Source organism: Vulpes vulpes, chromosome 6 (genome assembly GCF_048418805.1).
Source record: "Vulpes vulpes isolate BD-2025 chromosome 6, VulVul3, whole genome shotgun sequence".
Lineage (NCBI taxonomy): Eukaryota > Metazoa > Chordata > Mammalia > Carnivora > Canidae > Vulpes > Vulpes vulpes.
The window spans coordinates 61,842,510-61,870,225 of record NC_132785.1 but is presented as its reverse complement, the minus strand read 5'-3'; the positions used below and the strand labels follow the sequence as shown (position 1 = coordinate 61,870,225).

Genomic DNA, 27,716 nt, shown 5'->3' with positions numbered 1-27,716 from the left:
TCAGAAGCACAATTTTAAAGCTACTGGTGGCTCTAGAAAAAAACAAAAAGGACTCAAGAGACTTCATGACTGCAGAATTAATATCCAATCAGGTAGAAATTAAAAATCAATTGAATGAGATGCAATCCAAACTACAGGTCATAACAACGAGGGTTAACGAGGTGGAAGAACAAGTGAGTGACATAGAAGACAAGTTGATGGCAAAGAGGGAAACTAGGAAAAGAATAGACAAACAATTAAGACATCATGAATATAGATTAAGGGAAATAAGTGAGAGCCTGAGGAAGAAAAATCTATGTTTAATTGGGGTTCCCAAGGACGCCGAAAGGGACAGAGGTCCAGAAAATGTATTTGAACAAATCCTAGCTGAAAACTTTCCTAATCTGGGAAAGGAAACAGGCATTCAGATCGAGTAAATAGACAGATCCCCCCTAAAATCAATAAAAACCATTCAACACCTCGACATTTAATACTGAAGCTTGCAAATTCCAAAGATAAAGAGAAGATCCTTAAAGCAGCAAGAGACAAGAAATCCCTAACTTATATGGGGAGGAATATCAGGGTAACAGCAGACCTCCCGACGGAGACCTGGCAGGACAGAAAGGGCTGGCAGGATATATTCAGGGTACAAAATGAGAAAAACATGCAGCCACGAATACTTTATCCAGCAAGGCTCTCATTCAGAATAGGAGCAGAGATAAGGAGCTTCCAAGATAGGCAGGAACTGAAAGAATATGTGACCTCCAAACCAGCTCTGCAAGAAATTTTAAGGGGGACTCTTAAAACATTCCCCTTTAAGATGAAGTCCAGTGGAATAATCCAGTAAAACAAGGACTGAATAGATATCATGGTGACACTAAACTCATATCTTTCCATAGTAACTCTGAATGTGAACGGGATTAATGACCTCATCAAAAGGCACAGGGTTTCACACTGGATAAAAAAGCAGGACCCATCTATTTGCTGTCTACAAGAGATTCATTTTAGACCGAAGGACACCTACAGCCTGAGAATAAAAGGTTAGAGAAGCATTTACCATTCAAATGATCCTCAAAAGAAAGCAGGGGTAGCCATCCTTATATCAGATCAACTAAAATTTACCCCAAAGACTGTAGTGAGAGATGAAGAGGGACACTCTCTCATACTTAAAGGATCTATCCAACAAGAGGACTTAACAATCCTCAATATATATGCCCCGAATGTGGGAGCTGCCAAATATTTAAACCAATTAATAACCAAAGTTAAGACATACTTAGATAATAATACACTTATACTTGGTGACATCAATTAAGGTGCTTTCTACACTCAAAAGGTCTTCAAAGAACAACATCTCCAAAGAAACAAGAGGTTTTTTTTTTTAATTAATTTTTATTGGTGTTCAATTTACCAACATACAGAAAAACACCCAGTGCTCATCCCGTCAAGTGTCCACCTCAGTGCCCGTCACCCATTCCCCTCGTCCATTCCAGTGCCCGTCGCCCTCCTCCCCTTCCACCACCCCTAGTTCGTTTCCCAGGGTTAGGAGTCTTTATGTTCTGTCTCCCTTCCTGATATTTCCCAAGAGTTTTAAATCATACACTGGACCAGATGGATTTCACAGATATCTACAGAACTTTACGTCCAAACTCAACTGAATACACATTCTTCTCAAGTGCACATGGAACTTTCTCCAGAATAGACCACATACTGGGTCACAAATCGGGTCTGAACCGATACCAAAATATTGCAATTGTACCCTGCATATTCTCAGACCATAATGCCTTGAAATTAGAACTTAATCACAACAAGAAGTTTGGAAGGACCTCAAACACTGGAGGTTAAGGACCATCCTGCTAAAAGATGAAAGGGTCAACCAGGAAATTAAGGAAGAATTAAAAAGATTCATGGAAACTAAAGAGAATGAAGATACAACCATTCAAAATCTTTGTGATGCAGCAAGCATCCTGAGGGGGAAATACATCGCAATACAAGCATCCATTCAAACATTGGAAAGAACTCAATTACAAAAGTTATCCTTATACCTAAACGAGCTAGAGATAAAACAGCAAATAGATCCTACACCCAGCAGAAGAAGAGAGTTAATAAAGATTCGAGCAGAACTCAACAAAACCGAGATCAGAACTGTGGAACAGATTAACAAAACCAGGAGTTGGTTCTTTGAAAGAATTAATAAGATAGATAAACCATTAGCCAGCCTTATTTAAAAGAAGAGAGAGAAGAGTCAAATTACTAAAATCGTGAATGAGAAAGGAGAGATCACTACCAACACCAAGGAAATACAAAAGAATTTAAAAACATATTATGAACAGCTATACACCAATAAATTACGCAATCTAGAAGAAATGGATGCATTTCTGGAAAACCACAAATTACCAAAACTGGAACAGGAAGAAATAGAAACCTGAACAGGCCAATAACCAGGGAGGAAATTGAAGCAGTCATCAAAAACCTCCCAAGACACAAAAGTCCAGGGAGATGGCTTCCCTGGGGAATTCTATCAAACGTTTAAGAAGAAACCATACCTATTCTACTAAAGGTCTTTGGAAAGATCGAAAGAGATGGAGTACTTCCAAACTCGTTCTATGAGGGCAGCATCAACTTATTTCCAAAATCAGAGAATGACCCCACCAAAAAGGAGAATTATAGACCAATACCCATGATGAACATGGATGTAAAAATTCTCAACAAGAGACTAGCCAATAGGATCCAACAATACGTTAAGAAGATTATTCACCATGACCAAGTGGGATTTATCCCCAGAATGGAAGGCTGTTTCCACAATAGCAAAATAATCAGTGTGATTCATCATATCAGCAAGAGAAAAAAAAGGAACCATAGGATCCTCTCAATAGATGCAGAGAAAGCATTTGACAAAATACAGCATCCATTCCTGATTAAAACTCTTCAGAGTGTAGGGATAGAGGGAACATTCTGCAACATCTTAAAAGCCATCTATGAAAAGCCCACAGCAAATATCATTCTCAATGGGAAACACTGGGAGCCTTTTCCCTAAGATCAGGAACAAGACAGGGATGTCCACTCTCACTACTGCTATTCAACATATTACTGGAAGTCCTCGCCTCAGCAATCAGACAAAAAGAAATAAAAGGCATTCAAAATTGCGAAGAAGTCAAACTCTCCCTCTTTGCCGATGACATGATACTGTACCTAGAAAACCCAAAAGACTCCATCCCAAGATTGCTAGAACTCATACAGCAATTTGGCAGTGTGGCAGGATACAAAATCAATGCCCAGAAGTCAGTGGCATTTCTAAGCACTAACAATGAGACTGAAGAAAGAGAAATTAAGGAGTCAATCCCATTTACTGCTGGGTATTTACCCCAAAGGTAGAGATGCAATGAAACGCTGGGACACCTGCATCCCGATGTTTATAGCAGCAATGTCCACAATAGCCAAACTGTGGAAGGAGCCTCGGTGTCCATTGAAAGATGAATGGATAAAGAAGATGTGGTTTATGGAATGGAATGTAATATTACAATGGAATATTACTCAGCCATTAGAAACAACAAATACCCTCCAATTGCTTCAATGTGGATGGAACTGGAGGGTATTATGCTGAGTGAAATAAGTCAATTGGAGAAGGACAAACATTATATGGCCTCATTCTTTTGGGTAGTAGATAAAATAGTGACAGGGAATAAAGGGGAAAGGTGGAAAAATGAGTGGGAAATATCAAAAAGGGAGACAGAACATAAGAGATTCCTAACTCTGGGAAGCGAACTAGGGTGGGGGAATGGGAGGTTGGCAGAGGGTGGGGGTGACTGGGTGACAGTCACTGATGGGGGCACTTGATGGGATGAGCACTCGGTGTTATTCTGTGTTGGCCAATTGAACACCAATAAAAAATAAATTTACAAAAAAAAGGAATCAGAGAATATCTTCAGAAGAAAACAGAGGAAACAGTAAATCAGCAACAAATACATACCTATCAATAGTATTTTGAATATAACTATACTATATGCTCCAATCAAAGATATAGAGTGACAGGATATATTAAAAAACAAGACCAATCAGTATGCTGTCTATAAGAAACCCATTTTTGAGCTAAAGATCCATGCAGATTGAAAGCGAAAGGTAGAGAAATATTTCTCACAAAAATAAATGTCAAAAGACAAATGGATTACTAATACGTGAATTAGCCAATGTAGAATTTAAAAGAAAGACTGTAGGGAGCAGTGCCAACACTTGCTACCTAACTTGCTTACACAAGTCCCACCCCCCTGTAGTCTGGTGGGCCTGCCTTTCTAAATCAAGTTTGCCTGAGTGCCAGTGCCAGAGGCACCTGCCCCAGAAGATCAGCAGAAACTCCTGTGCACACCATGTCTCCCAATCAGAGAGTTTTGGACTTCAGTTCTAGTGTCAGTAGCATTAGTTCCTATTTACATAGCAGACCAAAGCACACTTGATTAAAGCTCATCACAGTCTGACCATGGATCACACCCTGCCCACAGCAGGCAAGGAGAGCCTCTGCAGAGGACAGCCTGAGGAATAAAGAAGCTACAACACAGCAGCAGAGCACACTTAGCATATGTCAGAGACATGCCCTGCAGGGCAGACCTCTCTACAAGATCATTATTCTTAGGAGTAGGAGACATAATGGGCTTTTCTAACACAGAGAAGAAGGAGAGACTAGAAAAATGCTAATTCAGAGGGATTCATTCCAAATAAAAAACAATTTAAGAACATGGCCAGAGATCTAAAAGACACAGATATAAGCAAAATGCCTGATGCACAATATAAAGGTATAATCATACGGACACTTGCTGGGCTTGAAAAAAGAATGGAAGACTTCAGGGAAATCATTAATAGAGATAAAGAAATTATAAATGAATCACTCAGAAACAAAGAATGCAATAACTGAGGTCAGAAACAGGCTTGATGCAATAGAGAGTAGGCTGGAAGAAGTGGAGTAACAAATAAGTGATGTGAAAAACAAAATAATGAAATACAGTGAACCTGAACAAAAGGTGAGAAAGAGTGATAGAGCATAAGAATAAACTTAGGGAACTGAAGAAACCCCATCCACTGTAATAACGTATACATTATAAGAGTCCCAGAGGAAAAGGAGCGCGAGAGAATGGCCCAGACAAATTATCTGAGGAAATAATAGTTGAAAACGTCCCTCTCTCTTCCCCGGCCCAGACACCTAAGGATCAGCACAGCAGACCCTCCTCCAGAAGACCAACTGGAAGAACAAAGGAAGAGCAAGTTTACTGACCAAGCAGCGCTGGAAAGCTCCAGGACTGAGAGAAAATAGTATATAGAACTAGAGGGTTCTTTTTCTTCTTTTTTTTTCCTTCTTCCATTACGACTTATCTTTATATCAAACTAAAATGTTCTCATATTTTTTCTCTATTCCCACCTTAACTACAATATTTTACCAGTTCTATATTTGTAAGGGTTTTTTTCTTTTTACTTTCATATTTCTACACTTAAATTTCTTATATATATTTTTCACTTCTAGATTCTTTCAATGTATTTAATTTAATTATGGTAGATATATGAGATATGGGCTTTTGTTTTGTGTTTTTTTTCTGCCTCATTTTGTCTTACAATGGCAAAAGCTAATACCTTCTAAAATATGACCAGCATGCACCCAGAACCAGGGGAATACCATGCTGGTTCATTCTGTGAAATTATATTCTCTCTTAATTCCCATTCTGTCCCTTCTTTTATCTCATTTATGTTTTGATGGTCAATGGTGGGGCTTTTTACAAATGTTTCTGATTTATAAAATTTGAGACTGAGCATCTTCTAACATACAGAACTTAATATACTCATAATGAAGAGGCTTACCATCTAGGACGCCTCAGGTAGACTATATTCTCCATCCACTACAACGTCTTCACCACCACCACCACTTCTTCTTCTCTTCTCTTTTCTTTTTTTAAGATTTGATTTATGTATTCATGAGAGACACAGAGAGAGAGGCAGAGCCACAGGCAGAGGGAGAAGCAGGCTCCATGCAGGGGGCCTGAATTGGGACTCGATCCCAGGTCTCCAGGATCATACCCTGGGCTGAAGGCAGCGCTAAACTGCTGAGCCACATGGGCTGCCCTCTTTTCTTTACTTTTTTTCTCTTTTTCTTTTTTTCCTCTCTGTTTTTGGTTTTGGACTTTTAATTTTTACTATTCTTTTAAATTTGTTTTTCTTTTTCTTTTTTTCAGTTCTGTGTATTTTATTTTATTTATTTTTTTAATAAATTAATTTTTTATTGGTGTTAATTTACCAACATACAGAATAACACCCAGTGCTCATCCCGTCAAGTGTCCCCCTCAGTGCCCATCACCCATTCACCCCCAGTCCCCGCCCTCCTCCCCTTCCACCACCTCTAGTTCATTTCCCAGAGTTAGGAGTCTTTATGTTCTGTCTCCCTTCCTGATATTTCCCACACATTTCTTCTCCTTTCCCTTATATTCCCTTTCACTATTATTTATATTCCCCAAATGAATGAGAACATACACTGTTTGTCCTTCTCCGACTGACTTATTTCACTCAGCATAATACCCTCCAGTTCCATCCACGTTGAAGCAAATGGTGGGTATTTGTCGTTTCTAATGGCTGAGTAATATTCCATTGTATACATAGACCACAGCTTCTTGATCCATTCATGTCTCGATGGACACCGAGGCTCCTTCCACAGTTTGGCTATTGTGGACATTGCTGCTGGAAACATCGGGGTGCAGATGTCCCGGCGTTTCATTGCATCTGAATCTTTGGGGTAAATCCCCAACAGTGCAATTGCTGGGTCGTAGGGCAGGTTTATTTTTAACTCTTTGAGGAACCTTCACACAGTTTTCCAGAGTGGCTGCACCAGTTCACATTCCCACCAACAGTGTAAGAGGGTTCCCTTTTCTCCGCATCCTCTCCAACATTTGTTGTTTCCTGCCTTGTTAATTTTCCCCATTCTCACTGGTGTGAGGTGGTATCTCATTGTGGTTTTGATTTGTATTTCCCTGATGGCAAGTGATGCAGAGCATTTTCTCATGTGCATGTTGGCCATGTCCATGTCTTCCTCTGTGAGATTTCTCTTCATGTCTTTTGCCCATTTCATGATTGGATTGTTTGTTTCTGTGCTGTTGAGTCCAAAGGGCTAGTTTCCAAAATCTATAAAGAACTTATTAAATTTGTTTTTCACATTAGTGGTCCTTTTATTATATTCTGTTCTTCTTCTTCTTTTACTTCCTGGTCTCTGACCTCTTCAGAATCATCTAGGATGCATTTTACTTAGGTTGTCATTGATATTCTTGACTCAGGCTACTCATACCGTCCCTCTGCACTAGACAAAATTACTATAAGGGCGAATTCAGCATAAAAGAGAGACCGGAAATAGTACTCTCTGCCACAGTGTTACAGAACTTGAAATTCAATATGGTGTCAGAAATTCAATTTAGAACTACAATTATAAAGCTACTGATGGCTCTGGAAAAAAGTGTAAAGGCCTCTAGAGACTTTGTTACAGCATAATTGATAACTAATCAGGCAGAAATTAAAAATAGATTATATGAGATGTAATCCAAACTGGATGTCCTAATGACTAGGGTTAATGAGGTGGAAGAGAGTGGGTGACATAGAAGATAAGTTGATGGTAAGGAAGGAATCTGAGGGGAAAAAAAGAGAAAAACAATTAGGAGCCCATGAGACTTAGGAAAGACTTCGGAAAATAAATGATAGCTTGAGAAGGAAGAACGTATATATAAATGAGATTCCAGAAGAGACTGAGAAAGGGAGGATCACAAAGTATATTTGAATAAATAATAGCAGAGAGCTTCCCAAATCTGGGGAAGGAAACATGCATTCAAATCCAAGAGATAGAGAGGACTCCACCATAAAATCAAGAAAAACCATTCAACGCCTTGATATTTAATAGCAAAACTTGCAATTTTCAAAGATAAAGAGTAAATTCTTAAAGCAGCATGAGACAAGAGATTCCTAATTTATATGGGAGAAATATCAGATCAACATTGGATGTCTCCACAGAGACCTGGCAGGCCAGAAAGGGCTGGCATGATATATCCAAGGTACTACATGAGAAGAACATCCAGCCAACAATATCCAGCAAGGCTGTCATTCAGAATAGAAGGAGAGATAAAGAGCTTCCAGGATAGGCAGAAAGAATATGTGACCACCAAAATAGCTCTACAAGAAACATTAAGGGGGACCATGTAAATGAAAGAGGAATCCCAAAGAAGCAATTCACAAAAACAGGGACTGAATAGGTAATACAATGACCCAAATTCATGTTTCAGTAGTTACTCTGAATGTGAATGGGCTAAATTATCCCATCAAAAGATGCATGGTATTGGACTGGATAAAAAAAGCGATACCATATATATGCTGTCTGTAAAAGGCTCATTTCAGACCTAAGGACACCTCCAGATGAAAATGAAAGGGTGGACACCATTTATCATTCAAATGGTCTTCAAATGTGGTCTTTGTATACAATGGAATATTAGCCATTAGAAACGACAAATACCCACCATTTGCTTCGACGTGGATGGAACTGGAGGGTATTATGCTGAGTGAAATAAGTCCATCAGAGAAAGACAAACATTACATGGTCTCATTCATTTGGGGAATATAAAAAAATAGTGAAAGGGAATAAAGGGGAAAGGAGAGAAAATGAGTGGGGAATATCAGAAAGGGAGACAGAACATGAGAGACTCCTAACTCTGGGAAACGAACTAGGGGTGGTGGAAGGGGAGGAGGGCAGGGGGGTGGGGGTGACTGGGTGACGGGCACTGAGGGGGGCACTTGATGGGATGAGCACTGGGTGTTATTGTATATGTTGGCAAATTGAACACCAATAAAAAATAAATTTATTTTAAAAAGGGGGAAAGGAGAAAAAAAGAGTGGGAAATATTAGAAAGGGAGACATTTCTCATTAGAAATGAGAGACTTCTAACTCTGGGAAATGAACTTGGGTTGAACTTGGGTAGAAAGGGAGGAGGGCGGGGGTGGGGGTGACTAGGTGACATGCACTGAGGGGAGCACTTGATAGGATGAGCACTGGGTGTTATTCTATATGTTGGCAAATTGAACACCAATAAAAAATAAATTCATATAAAAAACAAGTGGTCTTCAAAAGAAATCTGGCATACCAATACTCATATTAGATAAATTAAAGTTTATACCATAGACTGTAGTAAGAGATGGAGAGGGAACCTATATCATACTTAAAGGATCTATCCAACAATAAGACCTAACAGTCATGCATATTTACGTCCCTAGTGTGGGAGCTGCCAAGAATATCAATCAATTAATACCTAAAGTAAAGACATAATTAGATGATAATACACTCATATTGGGAGACTTCAACATGGCACGTTCAGCAAATGACAGATATTTTAATCATAGCATTGCCAAATAAACAAGGGACTTAAATGATACACTGGACCAAATAGATTTCACAGATATATGGAGCTTTCCATCCAAACGTAACTGAATATACATTCTTCTCAAGTGCACATGGAACTTTCTCCAGAATAGACCACATACTGGGACATAAATCAGGTCTAAATGGATTCCAAAAGATTGGAATTGTCCCCTGCACATTTTCAGATAAAAATGCTTTGAAACTAGAACTCAATCACAAGAAGAAATTTGGAAGAAATTCAAACACGTGGAGGTTAAAGACAATCCTGCTAACAGACAAAAGGGTCAACCAGGAAATTAGAGAAGAATTAAAAAGATTCATGGAAATTAACAAAAATGAAAATACAACAATTCATAATTTGGGTATATAGCAAAAGCAGTTCTAAGAGGGAAATACATCGCAACACAAGCCTCCTTCAAAGAAATTGGAAAAAACTCAAATACACAAGGTAACCTCACACCTAAAAGAATTGGAGAAAGAACAGCAAGTGAAACCTACACCAAGCAAAAGAAGAGAAATAATAAAGATTAGAGAAGAACTCAATGAAATAGAGACCAGAAGAACTGTAGAACAGATCAACAAAACCAGGAGCTGGTTCTTTGAAAGAACTAATAAGATAGATAAACCACTAGCCTGCCTTATTACAAAGAAAAGAGAAAAGATTAAAAAAAATAAAATCACGAATGAAAAAGGAAAGATCATCACCAATACCAAGGAAATACAAATGATTTTAAAACATTATGAGCTCTGCATGCCAATAAATTATGCAATCTAGAAGAAATGGATTCATTTCTGGAAAACCACAAACTACCAAAACTGGAGCAGGAAGAAATAGAAAAGCTGAACAGGCCAATAACCAGCAAGGAAATTGAAGCAGTCATCAAAAACCTCCCAAGACACAAAGTCCAGGGCCAGATGGTTTCCCAGGGGAATTCTGTCAAACCTTTAAAGAAAAACAATACCTATTCTACTGAAAGTATTTCAAATGATGCAAAGGGACAGAATACTTCCATACTCGTTTTATGAGCCCAGCATGAACATAATCCCTAAAGCCAGACAAAGACCTTACCAAAAAGGTGAATTATGACAAATATCTCCGAAGAACACGGATGCAAAAATTCCCAACAAGTTACTAGCCAATTGGATCCAACAGTACATTAAGAAGGTTATTCGTCATGACCAAGTGGAATTTATCCCCAGGATACAAGGTTGGTTTAACACTTGTAAGATAATGAATGTGATAGATCAGATCAACAACAGAAAAAACAAGAACCATATGATCCTCTCAATAGATGCAGAGAAAGCATTTGACAAAATACAGCATCAATTCCTGATCAAATTCTTCAAAGTGTAGAGATAGAGGAAAAATTCCTCAGCATCTTAAAAGCCAGCTACAAAAAGCCCACAGCAAACATCATTCTCAATGTGGAAACACTTGGAGCCTTTCCCATAAGATCAGGAGCACGACAGGGATGTCCACTCTCACCACTGCTAATCAACAGAGTACTAGAAGATTGTCTGCTCTCACATTAACTGTACACTTCTCCCTCTCTGCTTGGTCCCAGGACCCATGAAACTTCAAAAGACTTTTCTCAAGTTCCCTCAACAGCGATATGATTTTCCCACTGATTCTAATTTACTTCATCTTCTTCCCCTGTGCACAGTTCCATGGGGGAAAATGAACAGGAGTTGGCACTTTCTGCAGTTTGGACTTTTCTCATGCCTTTATAGTATGTGGCCAGACGTTTTATTGTAATTTGTGTTGACTGGTTGCTTTAGTTGTCTTCTCCAACAGAGGCAGCTCAATTCTTCATCTTGGCTCAGATGATTTGACCATAACCACTTATGTTCCTTCAATATCTGCTCTGCAGACACAACCAAGACAGAGCCTGACCATGGGGACTATAACACCTGATAAACGCATTCTTTCTTCCATAAGGCAGTCATGGATCAATTATTATGCATCAGTCATCATAGAAATTATGTAAAATATCAGTAAAACATGACTTCAGTTTAAGAAGTAGCTTAGCATTTGATAGAAATATACACATGTAAACATTAGGTCAGTAGTGTCTTATAATTTCTATGACAGAAGATTTAGGGTATAGGATGAACACAAAATAAATCTTGTAGCATGAAGAGACATGAGATGTAAAGGGGGAATGTCCTTCAGAGTCAAAGAGAGGTTTGTCCTTAAGTGGCTAGTGCTGAGTCTTAAAAAGGACATAGATAATTTCCAAGATGGAGGGGACTGGAGAAGAAGAAGAAGAAGAAGAAGAAGAAGAAGAAGAAGAAGAAGAAGAAGAAGAAGAAGAAGAAGAAGAAGAAGAAGAAGAAGATATATATATATATTTGTTGTTGTTGTTGTTGTTGTTGTTGTTAGAGGAGTAACACAGAAACAGTATAGCTGAGTGAGAAAAAATTAAGATATTGCAAACCGCTCAGTATGGCAGGGTGAAAATTAGACGTGTGGATGTGGACATAGATGTCAGGGGGTGCAGGCCAGAATAAGTAGGGCCTTGAGTGCCCTGTGTGTAGTGCCTGTCACTCTGCCTGCTGAATGGGGCTTAGTCTGAATTAGAATTAGAGGCAAAAAGATAACAACATGCACTATCATATTTCTCACTGTAGTATCTGACTGTCACTTGCCGTATCTACCTTTATTATTGTTTATCCAGTCAGTTCTACACAGTCAGGTGTTATTTTTTTAAGATTTTATTTATTTATTCATGAGAGACACACAGAGAGAGAGAAAGAGGCAGAGACACAGGCAGAGGGAGAAGCAGGCTTCATGCAGGGAGCCTGACATGGGACTCGATCCTGGGTCTCCAGGAACAGGACCTGGGCTGAAGGCAGTGCTAAACCACTGAGCTACCTGGGCTGCCCACAGTTAGGTGTTCTAAAACAGATTTCTTCAAAATCATCCATATCTGTAGGCTGTCAGCCTACACTTCAAAATCCTTACCAAACTAACAGACCTAGTTCTTTCCGATCTTTTATTATTTCTCCCTTCATACATGCACAGTGACTTACTACTTCTTATTTTAGGAAAACAGAAGGATAATTATCATTTTAAGATTTCTCACACAATTTGGACTTATTTCAACACCTCTACTAGTTGTTATTTATTTTATCTTTATTGAACGTCACCCTGCTTTGTGTCTTCTTTTAAAAATTTGATTGTAACATTTCCTTTCTTTTAACTTGTATTAATATTTATTTTTTTTTTAATTTTTATTTATTTATGATAGTCACACAGAGAGAGAGAGAGAGAGATGCAGAGACACAGGCAGAGGGAGAAGCAGGCTCCATGCACCGGGAGCCCGATGTGGGATTCGATCCCAGGTCTCCAGGATCGCGCCCTGGGCCAAAGGCAGGCGCCAAACCACTGCGCCACCCAGGGATCCCTTGTATTAATATTTATATTTTTTCCATTTTTATTCCTTTTGTCATAGTTAGTGTATTAATTCTCAATAATAGGACAATTTCAACATTAGAATTTTCTAAAATGTGAGAAAATAATTTGTGATCATCATGGAGAGACATTCTCCTTCCTAATTGTGGGAGTGGAAAGACTACATCTGACTCACATCTAGCTCGGTGCATAAAATATGCCCACTAGATGTAACCATCTTATTTGAATCCTTTACTATTATTTCACAATCAGAAAGAAGAACGTTAGTCAATGGGGAAGTGGAATATATTTTCAATTGAACTCTTGGCAAGTTTGGCAAACTGTTAGAGAATGGGAAATATATTCTGACATTTTATATTTCCTAGTTTTCTCATTCTTAGAGGAACACATGAGATTGTCTTATAGTATTCGTTTTATCCCTCTTTTCATTAAAAACATAGTATTCACTTAAATTTGTCATTTTAATTCAATTTATTTTCCTCCAATTAAATTTTTAAGTAATGTTATTTTTAGTAATTGTCAATCTACTCACACTACATAATCTTACTTTATATCATGAGAACAATGGGAATGTCTTTTTATTCTTTTTGTTAAGTTTTTATATTAATTAGACTGTAGTTAACATATAATGTTATGCTAGATTGCAAATATCTCCCATCAAGTGTATTGTCTTTTGTTTTGTTGATTGTTTCCTTCGCTGTGCAGAAGCTTTCTATTTTGATGAAGTCCCAGTGGTTTTATCTTTGCTTTTATTTTCCTTGCCTTAGGAGAGATGTATGTAGAATAAGGTTGCCCTAGTAGATGTCAAAGAAGTTATTGCCTGTTTTTTAACTTATAGTTACTATTAGGTTTGTATATAAAAGTTCTGCATAGAGCAGTCTGTATTAAGTTGATGATTGTTTAAATTTGAACCTGTTTCTTCTCTCCTTTCTACATTTTAGGAACATGTTAATACATTTTATATTCTTTCTTTGTGGGTTCACTGACTGATATTTTGCAGATATATTCATTTTTACTTATTTTGTGTTTTCTACTTTTATACACTCACTTTTGATCAATCCTTTCCACTTAAATAGTCCCCTTTAATATTTATTGCAAGATTGATTTAGTGGTCACAAACTCCTTTAGTTTTGTTTGTCTGGAAAGCTATTTATCTCTCTTTCTATTCTAAATGATTACTTTGCTGGATAGGATATTCTTGGTTGCAGATTTTTCCCATTCAGCACTTTGAATATAGCACACTATTCTCTTCTGGCTTGTCAAGTGCTAGCCAATGAACTTTCCATTGTAAGTTAATGACCCCTTTTGCTGCTTTAATTTTTTTCTTTATGTCTATATTTTGCCAATTTGATTATAACATATCTTGGTGTGTATCTGATTTTGTTGCATTTGATGGGGGTTCTCTGTTCTTGGGTTTCAATATCTGTTTTCTGCCCCAGGCATGGGCAGTTTTCAAGTAAATTTTCTTCCCTATTTTTAATCTTTTCTCTTATGGCACTGCTATGGTACAAATGTTTGATGGAGTCCCTGGGTTCCCTAAACCTATTCTCAGTTTGCATAATTATTTTTCTGTCTTTTGTTCAGCTTAATTACTTTCCATTACTCTCCCTTCTAGGTCACTAAATCAATCCTCTGCTTCTACACTACTGTTCATTCTATCAAGCATGTTTCTCATTTTGTTTATCAAGCCCTTTGTTACATTATTCCTCATCTCTGTGTCAAGGCTCTTATTCATATCTTCCACTCTTCTCAAGTCCAGTGGGTATCCTTATGATCATTGCTTTAAATTCTCTGTATGGGTGGGGGGAAGGGTGGTGGGCAGGGGGTGGGGGTGACTGGGTGATGGGCACTGAGGGGGGCACTTGATGGGATGAGTACTGGGTGTTATTCTATATGTTGGCAAATTGAACATCAATAAAAAATAAATTTATAAAAAAAGGGGAAAAATAAATTCTGTCAGATATGTTACTTTTATCTGTTTCACTTACGACTATGGCTGTAGCCTTGTTTTGTTCTTTCATTTGGGACACATTTCTCTGTCTCCTCATTTTGCCTGCCTCCGTCTTCTGCAGAAGAGGTCCTGGAATCCCAGCAGTGTTCCCTGGCCTCCAGAACCTGGGACTTCAGGGAAGCATCCTATGTGTGTTCCTTAACTTCCTGTTGTTGTGTCTGAGTCACTTTTCCTTTCAGTACAGTTGTCTGCATTGAATCTCTGACTTTTGTGGTCTATACTTGCTCTCTCAGTGTTAGTGGGACCCAGGTAGGCTAGCTCAGAAGGGATATGCTTACTGGGGATGTTGGGAGTGAAGCAAAGGTGTTACCAAAATTTGTCCTGGGACTCCACTCATATACCAGGTCCTCTGAAGTACTGCTGTGACTGGGGGCTGCTTCCTGGAGTGGCTGGTGGTTTGGATCTGGGAGTTGTGTGTTAGGATGGCTGGGAACAGCTGGGTCTGGTGTGCAGTGGTGGCTGTGGGCACATGGCTTGGGGCATCCTGGTGGCTGGGTCAGCAATATGGAGGCTGGGCATGATATGGTAGCTGGGTGAAATATGTAGTGACAACTGTGTACCTGGTAGCTGGGCATGGTACATGGTGGCAGCCACACAACCTAAAATTTAGTTTAAAATACAAATTATTTAATATTTAACTATTCAACTCTGTGTTTTAATCTCTAGATAGAGTTTTAAATCCAAGTATCTTACTTTTCTCTGTTGATATAGTGTACACAGATGAATGTGTAAGAATGTATATAAAGGGAAAAGATGAAGAGAAATTTCTCCCTATGTTAAGACCTGAATATTGTATCTTGTATGCAAAATTTTGTTGATAGTTAAAACCATGGAGATGATACTTGCTTCCTTATTTTGAGAGACAATTAATTTCATTAGAAGTGAGCTCATGTTTTTTGATATGTGTGCAAATAACCCCAACGTTGAAAACACTCAAAAATTTTGACGAGTCATTGGACTTGATGTTCTGAATCAGCAAGCTAATGAGGGTAAAAAAAATAATAAGTTGCACAAGTTAGTTTCTATCAGCCCTTCTATTTGTACATTGTGAATCTAGAATAATTTTTTTCAAATGTACCTGTTCTCATTTCCCTCTTAGCAGAAGCAGTTCCCTCTGTAGAAATGGAAAAGGCCAATGTGAGCTCCTTGATGGGTTTCATCCTTCTAGGCTTCTCAGGCCACCCTCACCTGGAAGCTGCACTCTTTGTATTTGTCCTTTTTTTCTACCTCCTGACTCTTGTGGGGAACCTCACCATCATCATTATCTCATACCTAGATCCCCTCCTCCACACCCCTATGTACTTCTTCCTCAGCAACCTCTCCCTGCTGGACCTCTGCTTCACTACTAGCCTTGCACCTCAGATGCTAGTTAACCTGAGAGGTCCAGAGAAGACTATCACTTATGGTGGTTGTGTAGTACAACTCTATATTTCGCTAGCACTGGGCTCCACTGAGTGTATCCTCCTGGCTGTAATGGCTTTGGATCGCTATGTTGCCATCTGCAAGCCCCTTCACTATGTGGCTATCATGAACCCAAGGCTATGTCAACAGCTGGCATCCATCTCCTGGTTTAGTGGTTTGGCCAATTCCCTGATCCATGCTACTATTACCTTGCAATTGCCTCTATGTGGCAACCACAGACTCGATCATTTTATTTGTGAAGTGCCAGCTCTCTTCAAGTTGGCTTGTGTGGACACCACTGTCAACTATTGGTGCTTTTTGTGGTTAGTGTCCTGTTTCTCCTAATCCCCCCAGCACTCATTCTTATCTCCTATGGCTTTATTAGTCAAGCTGTGCTGAAGATAAAGTCAGTGGAGGCAAGGCACAAAGCCTTCAGCACCTGCTCCTCCCACCTTACAGTGGTGATCATTTTCTATGGCACCATAATCTACATGTACCTGCAACCAAGGAACAGCTATACTCAGGACCAAGGCAAATTTATCTCCCTCTTCTATACCATGGTGACTCCAACCTTAAATCCTATTATCTACACTTTAAGGAACAGGGATGTGAAAGTGGCTGTGAAAACACTCCTGTCAAAAAAATTGTGCTCCCTATGAACATGATGTACAAGGAAGTGTTTGCAAGACATGTGGTAACCCAGCTTCTATTAAGCCAAACCACATTACCACATTTCTCAATTTCACACCACACAAGTTTGTGTTTACTTAATCTAACAAGGGATATTTTCCTCTTATGTCTAACTAAACAAAACATATATGGTTTCTTAAATTCAGAGCTTGAACAATGGAGAAGAGATTTGTGTGTGGGTATACATTGTAATCCTCACCAGAAAGTCTATATTTTATTTCTGACACTTATTCTCAGGGATTCAATAAATGTAAGTAATTAAATATTTACCAATTTTCTATGTTACAAATTCTTTTTTGTTGTTGTTTCCATTTTGATGAGTTATTTAGTGTTCAAACACCTTAAATTTACTTTATAATGTCTCTTCATTAAGGCTTCATGTTGGAAAATGTACTTCCCCTACAAAGGCAGAAAAACATATTTTAATACTTTCAATTTATTGAACTGTAGGATACCATATTAATTGTTCTTTTCCATATTCTCATTTAAAATTAACTATCAAGAAAGGGTAGGAAAAACAAAATATACTAAGCATGTTTTTTTTTTTGTTTTACCCCAAAAGATGCTACCTGTCCCTCCCTCACAGTTGCAAGCTAGATTTTATTTCAGAAACAAATAGCTGTGCCTTCTCACTAGATGATGTTGTTCTTGACATGGTTTGCATCAAAAAAAATTGGCAGTTCTCACACCCACTCATTTTACTGATATTTTCTTGGTTAAATGTGAATACTGAGATTTTTAACTGTATATATTTATTTTTATCTAGAGTGTGACTGAAAAACAGAAGTCTCTATTGGGAAAATGCCTGATGTTAGATGATAAGGTAGAAAGACCCTAAACTAACATCCTTCATAGACACACCAAATCTATATCAATTGATAGAGCAAATCCTCCTAAAAAGAACCAAGAGCTAACTGAACAGCTCTTCTTCAACAAGAAAAACCTCATAAAGAATGACAAGATTTCTGTTCATGTCTTTTGCCCATTTCATTATTGGATTGTTTGTTTTGGGGAATATAAATAATAGTGAAGGGGAATAGAAGGGAAAGGAGAAGAAATGGGTAGGAAATATCAGAAAGGGAGACAGAACATAAAGACTCCTAACTCTGGGAAATGAACTAGGGGTGGTGGAAGGAGAGGAGGGCGGGGGGTGGGGGTGAATGGGTGACAGGCACTGAGGGGGGCACTTGACAGGATGAGCACTGGGTGTTATTCTGTATGTTGGCAAACTGAACACCAATAAAAAATAAATTTATTATATAAAAAAGAATGACAAGAGATAAAGACACAGTGACAAAGGGAGCCCTCAGCCCTGATGCTGAAAATTGCACTGGGGATGGATAGTGAGAGAATGTGAGGAGATGTATGTGCCCTGTGGTGCTTTTTCTGCACAACTAGATATAGAGGAATTAGCCTTAGAACCCTGAGAGATGCCGGGAGAAATGCTGGAAACCTCTCAGATCAGAGGGGCTGGCAAACGCCATGGTGTATGGTCCCTGTTCACTCTAATAGTGCAGACAGAGCAGTCTCTGGGCTCCCTAACCTTCCTGTTGCCTCAGGGACCCCTGGGTCCCTATTTCACACCAGCTCTGGATGTTCTGAGGCACACAAAAGTTGTGATTTAAAACAGAAGCTGGAATATAACTGACCCAGGCCTTAAACTCTGCCTATAGTAGATGAGCTGCTGGAATTCTCCCCCCAGGCAAAGAAAGTAGTAAGGGTTTATGTTACCCTTCCACTATGATCACAGAGGGAAACAGGGTCCAGGTTTTATAGGGAGGCTTCTGCCTCAGTAATTCCCAGGCCACTAACCCATACCAGGCCAGATGCCTTGGCACACTAACCAAGACAAGAAGCCAGAGCTTAAAGAAATATATATATATATATATATATATAGTGAATATTCATATATATATGCTGAATATTCATATATATTCATATATATATGGTGAGCATCAGGACAGGCAGGTGCGACCCTCACCACCACTCTGCTGTCCTCTCATCTCTGGCCTACCTGTGCCCCACACCTGTTGGTGATGAGTGGCCCCAATAGCATGTCATAGCCCTGCCACCAGCCCACCCCTGGCATGTTCGTCACCTTGTGGGGTGGGACATTACCATCATCAGAGGCATTATCTTGGCTCTATACCTTCTCCAGATCTGCCTCCTCTTCATCATACTACACTGCTTGTACTGGCACAAAGGCACATATCACACCATGGAGGCAAAGGGCACAGAGTTTGCCTAAAGTGCAGATTTGGCCCATCAGGATGACCACTCCCCCCAGGATGAAGACAACAGCAGCAGAAAGGAGTACTTTATCTGAGGGGATCCCGACCTGACTTACCTCAATGCCTCCTTCAGCTTAGTAAGAGAAGATGCACCCTGTAACCCCACCCTGCTACCTGTACCACCAGGCAAACCATGAGAGGGTCCCCCTAATCCCAAGATATGCACCTGGCCAAGGAACACTAGGTGGTATCTTTTTTTTTTTTAATTTTTTATTTATTTATGATAGTCACAGAGAGAGAGAGAGGCAGAGACATAGGCAGAGGGAGAAGCAGGCTCCATGCACCGGGAGCCTGATGTGGGATTCGATCCTAGGTCTCCAGGATCGTGCCCTGGGCCAAAGGCAGGCGCCAAACCGCTGCGCCACCCAGGGATCCCACTAGGTGGTATCTTGAGGGAAGAGGGGATAGAAGGAAGAATTGAGCCAGGAAAGGCCTCTCCCAGGCCCCCGTGGATGCAGTGGCCATGCAAGAGGCCTGCCTTTGCTCTGCCAGAGGGATAAGGTCTGGATCCTCCTGCATAATACGGATTATCATCAGCATGGTGTGGAAGTCCTTGCTGAATGGGTTGGTCTGAGGGCTGGGGAAGCAAGGAAGTGACTCTTCTGTAAGCTGAATGGCAATAATGGCGTTAAATGTCAGTCCTTGACATTTGGGAGAAGCAGCAGACGCCAAAGCTAAAGACACTTTTGTTTCCCATTGACCCACCTAAATGATTGGAAATAAATTTGAAATGTAACCAAGTATTCAGAGTCAAATAAACAAATAAAAAACCACTATAATATAAAAGAGCTAGCCCTAAAACTCTGCCAAGTGATAAGTGAACTGTGGGAACACATTCAGGGTTTGAGGGGCTGGCAAGCACCATGGTATACATTGTTCCATGGTTTTGATAGTGTGAATGAGAGCAGGGTTTGTGTGTCCTAGCTGGTCAACCACCTTAAGTGAGGTATGCCCCTAATCCACACCACCCTCAGCTGACTCTCACTAAGGTAGCTCCATATGGCACACACCTGGATATGTCTGGTCAGCACTCACTACAGTTCTAATTATCTTGCCAAAGCGATAAGTAGAAAGTACCATGGAACATTCTGAGCCTTCACCAGTTTGCTCTAGATGATATAAAAAGGCATCTCTAGTGCAGAGCACTTTGAGACTTCCTGGCTCATTCCTTTTTTACTTCCAACTCCCTTGCCAGGGTGCCCCACTCGTGGAGCATTCAGGAAACACTGGCCCATGTATGCCTCAGCTGCAGCTATGCTGCCAAGGTGGCCCTTGTGCTGAGCACACTGGGATAACTTGGCTTGCACTCACATCAGCTTCAACTGTCCTGACAGGCTTCTGTCTGTGTAGAGAGCCCTGACAATGCCCAGCATGCATCCACTTTAACTTCAGCTGTTCTGCAAGGACACTATGCACAGGGAATACTGGGAATGTCTTGCCCATGTCCACTTCAGCTCTCTGTTCTTCCAGGGCATACCTAGAATGGAGTGCCATGAGACCCTCATAGAACATATAACCCATAATTCCAGCCATTCAGCCTGTTACTACACACAACCTAAACAAGGGATGACTACACCTAAGATTATTCCTACAAGTTTAGGAGAAGTAGCTGTTAAACCTAATTCATAGAAACACAGAAAATTAAGCAAATCCAGATACAGAGGAATATGCTCTCAAAAAAAAAAAAACACAACAAAAACATTCATAAAATAATAAATATAACAAAAATAAACATATCTGATAAAAAATTAAAAGTAATGATCAGCTTTACCATTTGCTTCAATGTGGATGGAACTGGAGGGTATTATGCTGAGTGAAATAAGCCAATCAGAGAAGGACAAACATTATATGGTTTCATTCATTTGGGGAATATAAATAATAGTGAAAGGGAATAGAAGGGAAAGGAGAAGAAATGGGTTGGAAATATCAGAAAGGGAGACAGAACATGAAGACTCCTAACTCTGGGAAATGAACTAGGGGTGGTGGAAGGGGAGGAGGGCTGAGGGTAGGGGTGAATGGGTGACGGGCACTGAGGGGGGCACTTGATGGGATGAGCACTGGGTATTATTCTGTATATTGGCAAATTGAACACCAATAAAAAAACTTATTATTAAAAAAATAAAAAATAAAAGTAATGATCATAAATATGCTCATTAGACTAAAGAGAAGAGTGAGAGAACTTCAAAAAAGAAATAGAAAATAATAAACAGTCAATCAGAGTTGGAGAATATAATAGAAGAGAAAAATACACTGAAAGGAATCAAGAGTAGATTAGCAGAGGCAGAAGAGATTCTTGAACTGGAAGATAGGGTAATGGAAAACACCCAAAATGAACAGCAGAAAGAAAAATAAATTTTAAAAGTGAGGATAGCTTAAAGGATCTCTTTGAAAACATCAAGTGAATAAACATTTATATTATGAGAGTTTCATAAAAAGAAAAGAGAGAAAGAGGCAGAAAACTTATTTGAAGAAATAATAGCTAGAATTTTCTCTAACTTAGGGAATGAAATAACTATCCAGTCCAAGAACCACAGAGTGTTCCAAAGAAGATGAACGCAAAGACAGCCACACCATGACAAATATTTATTTATTATTTATTTATTTAAGATGTTATTTATTTATTTGAGAGAGATACACAGAAAGAGATGGAGATATAGGCAGAGGGAGAAATAGGCTCCATGCAGGGATCCTGATGCAGGATTCTATTCCAGAACCCTGGGATCATGGCCTGAGCCAAAGACAGATGCTCAACCACTGAGCCTCCCAGATGCCCCTACCATGAAACACATTTAAAATGTTAAACATTAAAGAGGAAATAAGTCAATAGGAGAAGGACAAACATTATATGGTCTCATTCATTTGGGGAATATAAAAAATAGTGAAAGGGAATAAAGGGGAACAGGGGGAAAATGAGTGGGAAATATCAGAAAGGGAGACAGAACATGAGAGACTCCTAACTCTCGGAAACGAACAAGGGGTGGTGTAAAGGGAGGTGGGCAGGGGGTGAGGGTGACTGGGTGATGGGCACTGAGTGGGGCACTTGATGGAATGAGCACTGGGTGTTATGCTACATGTTGACAAATTGAACTCCAATTAAAAAAATATGTAAAAAAATATGTAAAAAAATATGTAAAAAAATCAAAAAATAAATAAAATAAAAAAGAGGAAAATAATTATAAAAGACAAAAAACAAAAACAGAAACAAAACCACAACAAGCCAATATGTACAAGGGAAACCCCATAGGAATTTGAATCAATTTTTCAGCAAAAACTTAGCAATCCTGAAAGGAGTGGCAATATATATGCATAGTACTGGAAAACAACAACAAACAACTAGAACTAAAATATTCTACCTAACAATATTATCTTTCAGAACTGAAAAATAAATGCATTTTCAAGGATAAAAAAAAGTTAAAATGGTTCATCACCACTATACTGACTTTAGAAGAAATTTTAAAGGGACTTTTCATTTTTAAAAGATTTATCTATTTATTTAGATTTAGAGATTGAAAGGTGAGGGAGGGGCAGGAGAAAGAATCTCAAGCAGATTTCCCACTGAGTGTTGAGCCCAAAATGGGGCTCAATCTGGAGATCTTGAGCTCATGATCTGAGTTGAAATCAAGAGTCTAGCGAAGCTTCACCAACTGAGCCACACAGGTGCCCTGGGCTTTTTTTAAGTAGACAAGAAAAGGCCACAATTAGAAGTAAAACATGTATGAATAAAATGGTGCAAAATATGACAACACATACATAAAACATAGAAGGTGTAGGAAAAAAGTTATTAAAATGTGTGAGAATTTAAATGAACATAATGTTTTTTTTAAATGATTTTATTTATTTACTCATGAGAAATAGAGAGAGGCAAAGGCAGAGGAAGAAGGAGAAGCAGACTCCATGCAGGAAGCCTGATGCAGGACTCAGTCCTGGGACTGTGGGATCATGCCCTGATCCAAAGGCAGATGCTCAACCGCTGAGCCACCAAGGCATCTGACTATCATCTTAATATAGACGTATTCTTTTTTAAATACAGACTTATATTCTTATGATGTTATATATGAACCCCATGGTAACCACAACAAAATGTATAATACATTTTCACACGCAAAACACTAAACAGAAAAAAAATCCAAACATAATATTACAGACAGACAACAACTACAAGGATAAATAAGAAAACATGCAACCAAGAATACTTTATCCAGCAAGGCTCTCATTCAGAATGGAAGGAGAGATAAAGAGCTTCCAAGACAGGCAGGAACTGAAAGAATATGTGACCTCCAAACCAGCTCTGCAAGAAATTTTAAGGGGGACTCTTAAAATTACCCTATAAGAAGAAGTCCAATGGAACAATCCACAAAAACAGGGACTGAATAGGTATCATGATGACACTAAACTCATATCTGTCAATAGTAACTCTGAACGTGAATGGGCTTAATGACCCCATCAAAAGGGGCAGGGTGTCAGACTGGATAAAAAAGCAGGACCCATCTATTTTATGTCTACAGGAGACTCATTTTAGACATAAGGACACCTACAGCCTGAAAATAAAAGGTTGGAGAACCATTTACCATTCAAATGGTCCTCAATAGAAAGCAGGGGTAACCATCCTTATATCAGATAAACTAAAATTTACCCCAAAGACTGTAGTGAGAGATTAAGAGGGACACTATATCATACTTAAAAGATCTATCCAACAAGAGGACTTAAAAATCCTCAATATTGAGATCGCTGGGTGGCGCAGTGGTTTGGCGCTTGCCTTTGGCCCAGGGCGCGATCCTGGAGACCCGGGATGGAATCCCACGTCAGGCTCCCGGTGCATGGAGCCTGTTTCTCCCTCTGCCTATGTCTCTGCCTCTCTCTCTGTCTCTCTGTGACTATCATAAATAAATAAAAATTTTAAAAAATCCTCAATATATATGCCCCGAATACGGGAGCTTCCAAATATATCAATCAATTAATAACCAAAATTAAGACATACTTAGAAAATAATAGACTTATACTTGATGACTTCAATCTAGCGTTTTCTACACTTGATAGGTCTTCTAAGCACAAAAACTCCAAGAAACAAGAGCTTTAAATGATACACTGGACCAGATGGATTTCACAGATATCTACAGAACTTTACATCCAAACTCAACTGAATACACATTCTTCTCAAGTGCACATGGAACTTTCTCCAGAATAGACCACATACTGAGCCACAAATCAGGTCTTTTTTTTTAAATTTTTTATTTATTTATGATAGTCACACACAGAGAGAGAGAGAGAGGCAGAGACATAGGCAGAGGGAGAAGCAGGCTCCATGCACCGGGAGCCTACCGTGGGATTCGGTCCCGGGTCTCCAGGATCGCGCCCTGGGCCAAAGGCAGGCGCCAAACCGCTGCGCCACCCAGGGATCCCCACAAATCAGGTCTTAATGGATACCAAAAGATTGGGATCATCCCCTGTATATTCTCAGAACATAATGCCTTGAAATTAGAACTCAATCACAACAAGAAGTTTGGAAGGACCTCAAACACGTGGAGGTTAAGGACCATCCTGCTAAAAGATGAAAGGGTCAACCAGGAAATTAAGGAAGAATTAAAAAGATTCATGGAAACTAATGAGAATGAAGATACAACCGTTCAAAATCTTTGGGATAGGGCAAAAGCAGTCGTAAGGGGGAAATACATAGGAATACAAGCAGCCATCGAAAAACTGGAAAGAACTCAAATACAAAAGCTAACCTTACACCTAAAGGAGCTAGCGAAAAAAACAACAAATAGATCCTACTCCCAACAGAAGAAGAGGGTTAATAAAGATTCGAGCAGAACCCAATGAAATTGAGACCAGGAGAACAGTGGAACAGATCAACAAAAGCAGGAATTAGTTCCTTGAAAGAATTAGTAAGCTAGATAGACCATTAGCCAGCCTTATTAAAAGGAAGAGAGAAGACTCAAATTAATAAAATCATGAATGAGAAAGGAGAGATCACTACCAACACCAAGGAAATACAAACGATTTAAAAAACATATTATGAGCAGCTTATACGCCAATAACTTAGGCAATGTATAAGAAATGGACGCATTTTTTGAAAACCACAAACTACCAAGACTAGAACTGGAAGAAATAGAAAATCTGAACAGGCCAATAACCACGGAGGAAATTGAAGCAGTCATCAAAAACCTCCCAAGACACAAAAGTCCAGGGCCAGATGGGAATTCTATCAATTATTTAAAGAAGAAACCATACCTATTCTACTAAAGCTGTTCAGAAACATAGAAAGAGATGGAGTATTTCCAAACTCATTCTACGAGGCCAGCATCACCTTAATTCCAAAACCAGACAAAGACCCCACCAAAAAGGAGAATTATAGACCTATATCCCTGAAGAACATGGATGCAAAAATTCTCAACAAGATACTAGCCAATAGGATCCAACAGTACATTAAGAAAATTATTCACCATGACCAAGTAGGATTTATCCCCGGGATGCAAGGCTGGTTCAACACTCATAAAACAATCAATGTGATTCATCATATCAGCAAGAGAAAAACCAAGAACCATATGATCCTCTCAATAGACGCAGAGAAAGCATTTGACAAAATACAGCATCCATTCCTGATCAAAACTCCTCAGAGTGTAGGTATAGAGGAAACATTCCTCAACATCTTAAAAGCCATCTACGAAAAGCCTACAGCAAATATCATTCTCAATGGGGAAGCACTGGGAGCCTTTCCCCTAAAATCAGGAACAACACAGGGATGTCCACTCTCACCACTGCTGTTCAACATAGTACTGGAAGTCCTCGCCTCAGCAATCAGACAACAAAAAGACATTAAAGGCATTCAAATTGGCAAAGAAGTCAAACTCTCCTGCTTCACAGATGACATGATACTCTACATAGAAAACCCAAAAGATTCCACCCCAAGATTGCTAGAACTCATACAGCAATTTGGCAGTGTGGCAGGATATAAAATGAATGCCCAGAAGTACGTGTCATTTCTATACACTAACAATGAGCCTGAAGAAAAAGAAATTAAGGAGTCAATCCCATTCACAATTGCACCCAAAAGCATAAGATACCTAGGAATAAACCTAACCAAAGAGGTAAAGGATCTATACCCTACAAACTATAGAACACTTCTGAAAGAAATTGAGAAAGATAAAAGAGATGGAAAAACATTCCATGCTCATGGATTGACAGAATTAATATTGTGAAAATGTCAATGTTACCCAGGGCAATGTACACGTTTCATGCAATCCCTATCAAAATACCATGGACTTTCTTCAAAGAGCTGGAACAAATTATGTTAAGATTTGTGTGGAATCAGAAAAGACCCCGAATAGCCAGGGGAATTTTAAAAAAGAAAACCATAGCTGGGGGCATCACAATGCCATATTTCAGGTTGTACTACAAAGCTGTGGTCATCAAGACAGTGTGGTACTGGCCCAAAAACTGACACATAGATCAATGGAACAGAATAGAGAATCCAGAAGTGGACCCTAAACTTTATGGGCAACTAATATTCGACAAAGCAGGAAATACTATCCACTTGAAGAAAGACAGTCTCTTCAATAAATGTTGCTGGGAAAATTGGACAGCCATGTGCAGAAGAATGAAACTAGACCACTCTCTTGCACCAGACACAAAGATACACTCAAAATGGATGAAAGATCTAAATGTGAGACAAGAGTCCATCAAAATCCTAGAAGAGAAAAGAGGCAACACACTTTTTGAACTCAGCCACAGTAACTTCTTGCAAGATACATCCATGAAGGCAAGAGAAACAAAAGCAAAAATGAACTATTGGGACTTCATCAAGATAAGAAGCTCTTGCACTGCAAAGGTTACAGTCCACAAAACTCAAAGACAACCTACAGAATGGGAGAAGATACTTGCAAATGACATATCAGATAAAGGGCTAGTTTCCAAGATCTATAAAGAACTTATTAAACTCAACACCAAAGAAACAAACAATCCAATCATGAAATGGGCAAAAGACATGAAATCTCACAGAGGAAGACATAGACATGGCCAACATGCACATGAGAAAATGCTCTGCATCACTTGCCATCAGGGAAATACAAATCAAAACCACAAGGAGATACCACCTCACACCAGTGAGAATGAGGAAAATTAACAAGACAGGAAACTACAAATGTTGGAGACAATGGGGAGAAAGGGGAACCCTCTTGCCCTGTTGGTGGGAATGTGAACTAGTGCAGCCACTCTGGAAAACTGTGAGGAGGTTCCTCAAAGAGTTAAAAATAGATCTGCCCTATGACCCAGCAATTGCACTGCTGGGGATTTACCCCAAAGATTCAGATGCAATGAAACACCGGGACACCTGCACCCCGATGTTTCTAGCAGCAATGTCCACAATAGCCAAACTGTGGAAGGAGCCTCGGTGTCCATCGACAGATGAATGGATCAAGAAGCTGTGGTCTATGTATACAATGGAATATTACTCAGCCATTAGAAACGACAAATACCCACCATTTGCTTCAACGTGGATGGAACTGGAGGGTA

At 39.3% G+C, this 27,716-nt stretch overlaps 1 protein-coding gene across 1 annotated transcript; it reads left to right on the top strand.

Moving 5' to 3' along the window:
* The first annotated feature begins 15,945 nt into the window (after positions 1-15,945).
* LOC112909625 (olfactory receptor 2G3-like) lies at positions 15,946-16,883 on the top strand. The gene is given in 2 exon segments (XM_025985602.2): positions 15,946-16,531; positions 16,534-16,883. Coding segments are annotated over 2 exon segments (936 nt in total).
* The last annotated feature ends 10,833 nt before the right edge of the window (positions 16,884-27,716 follow it).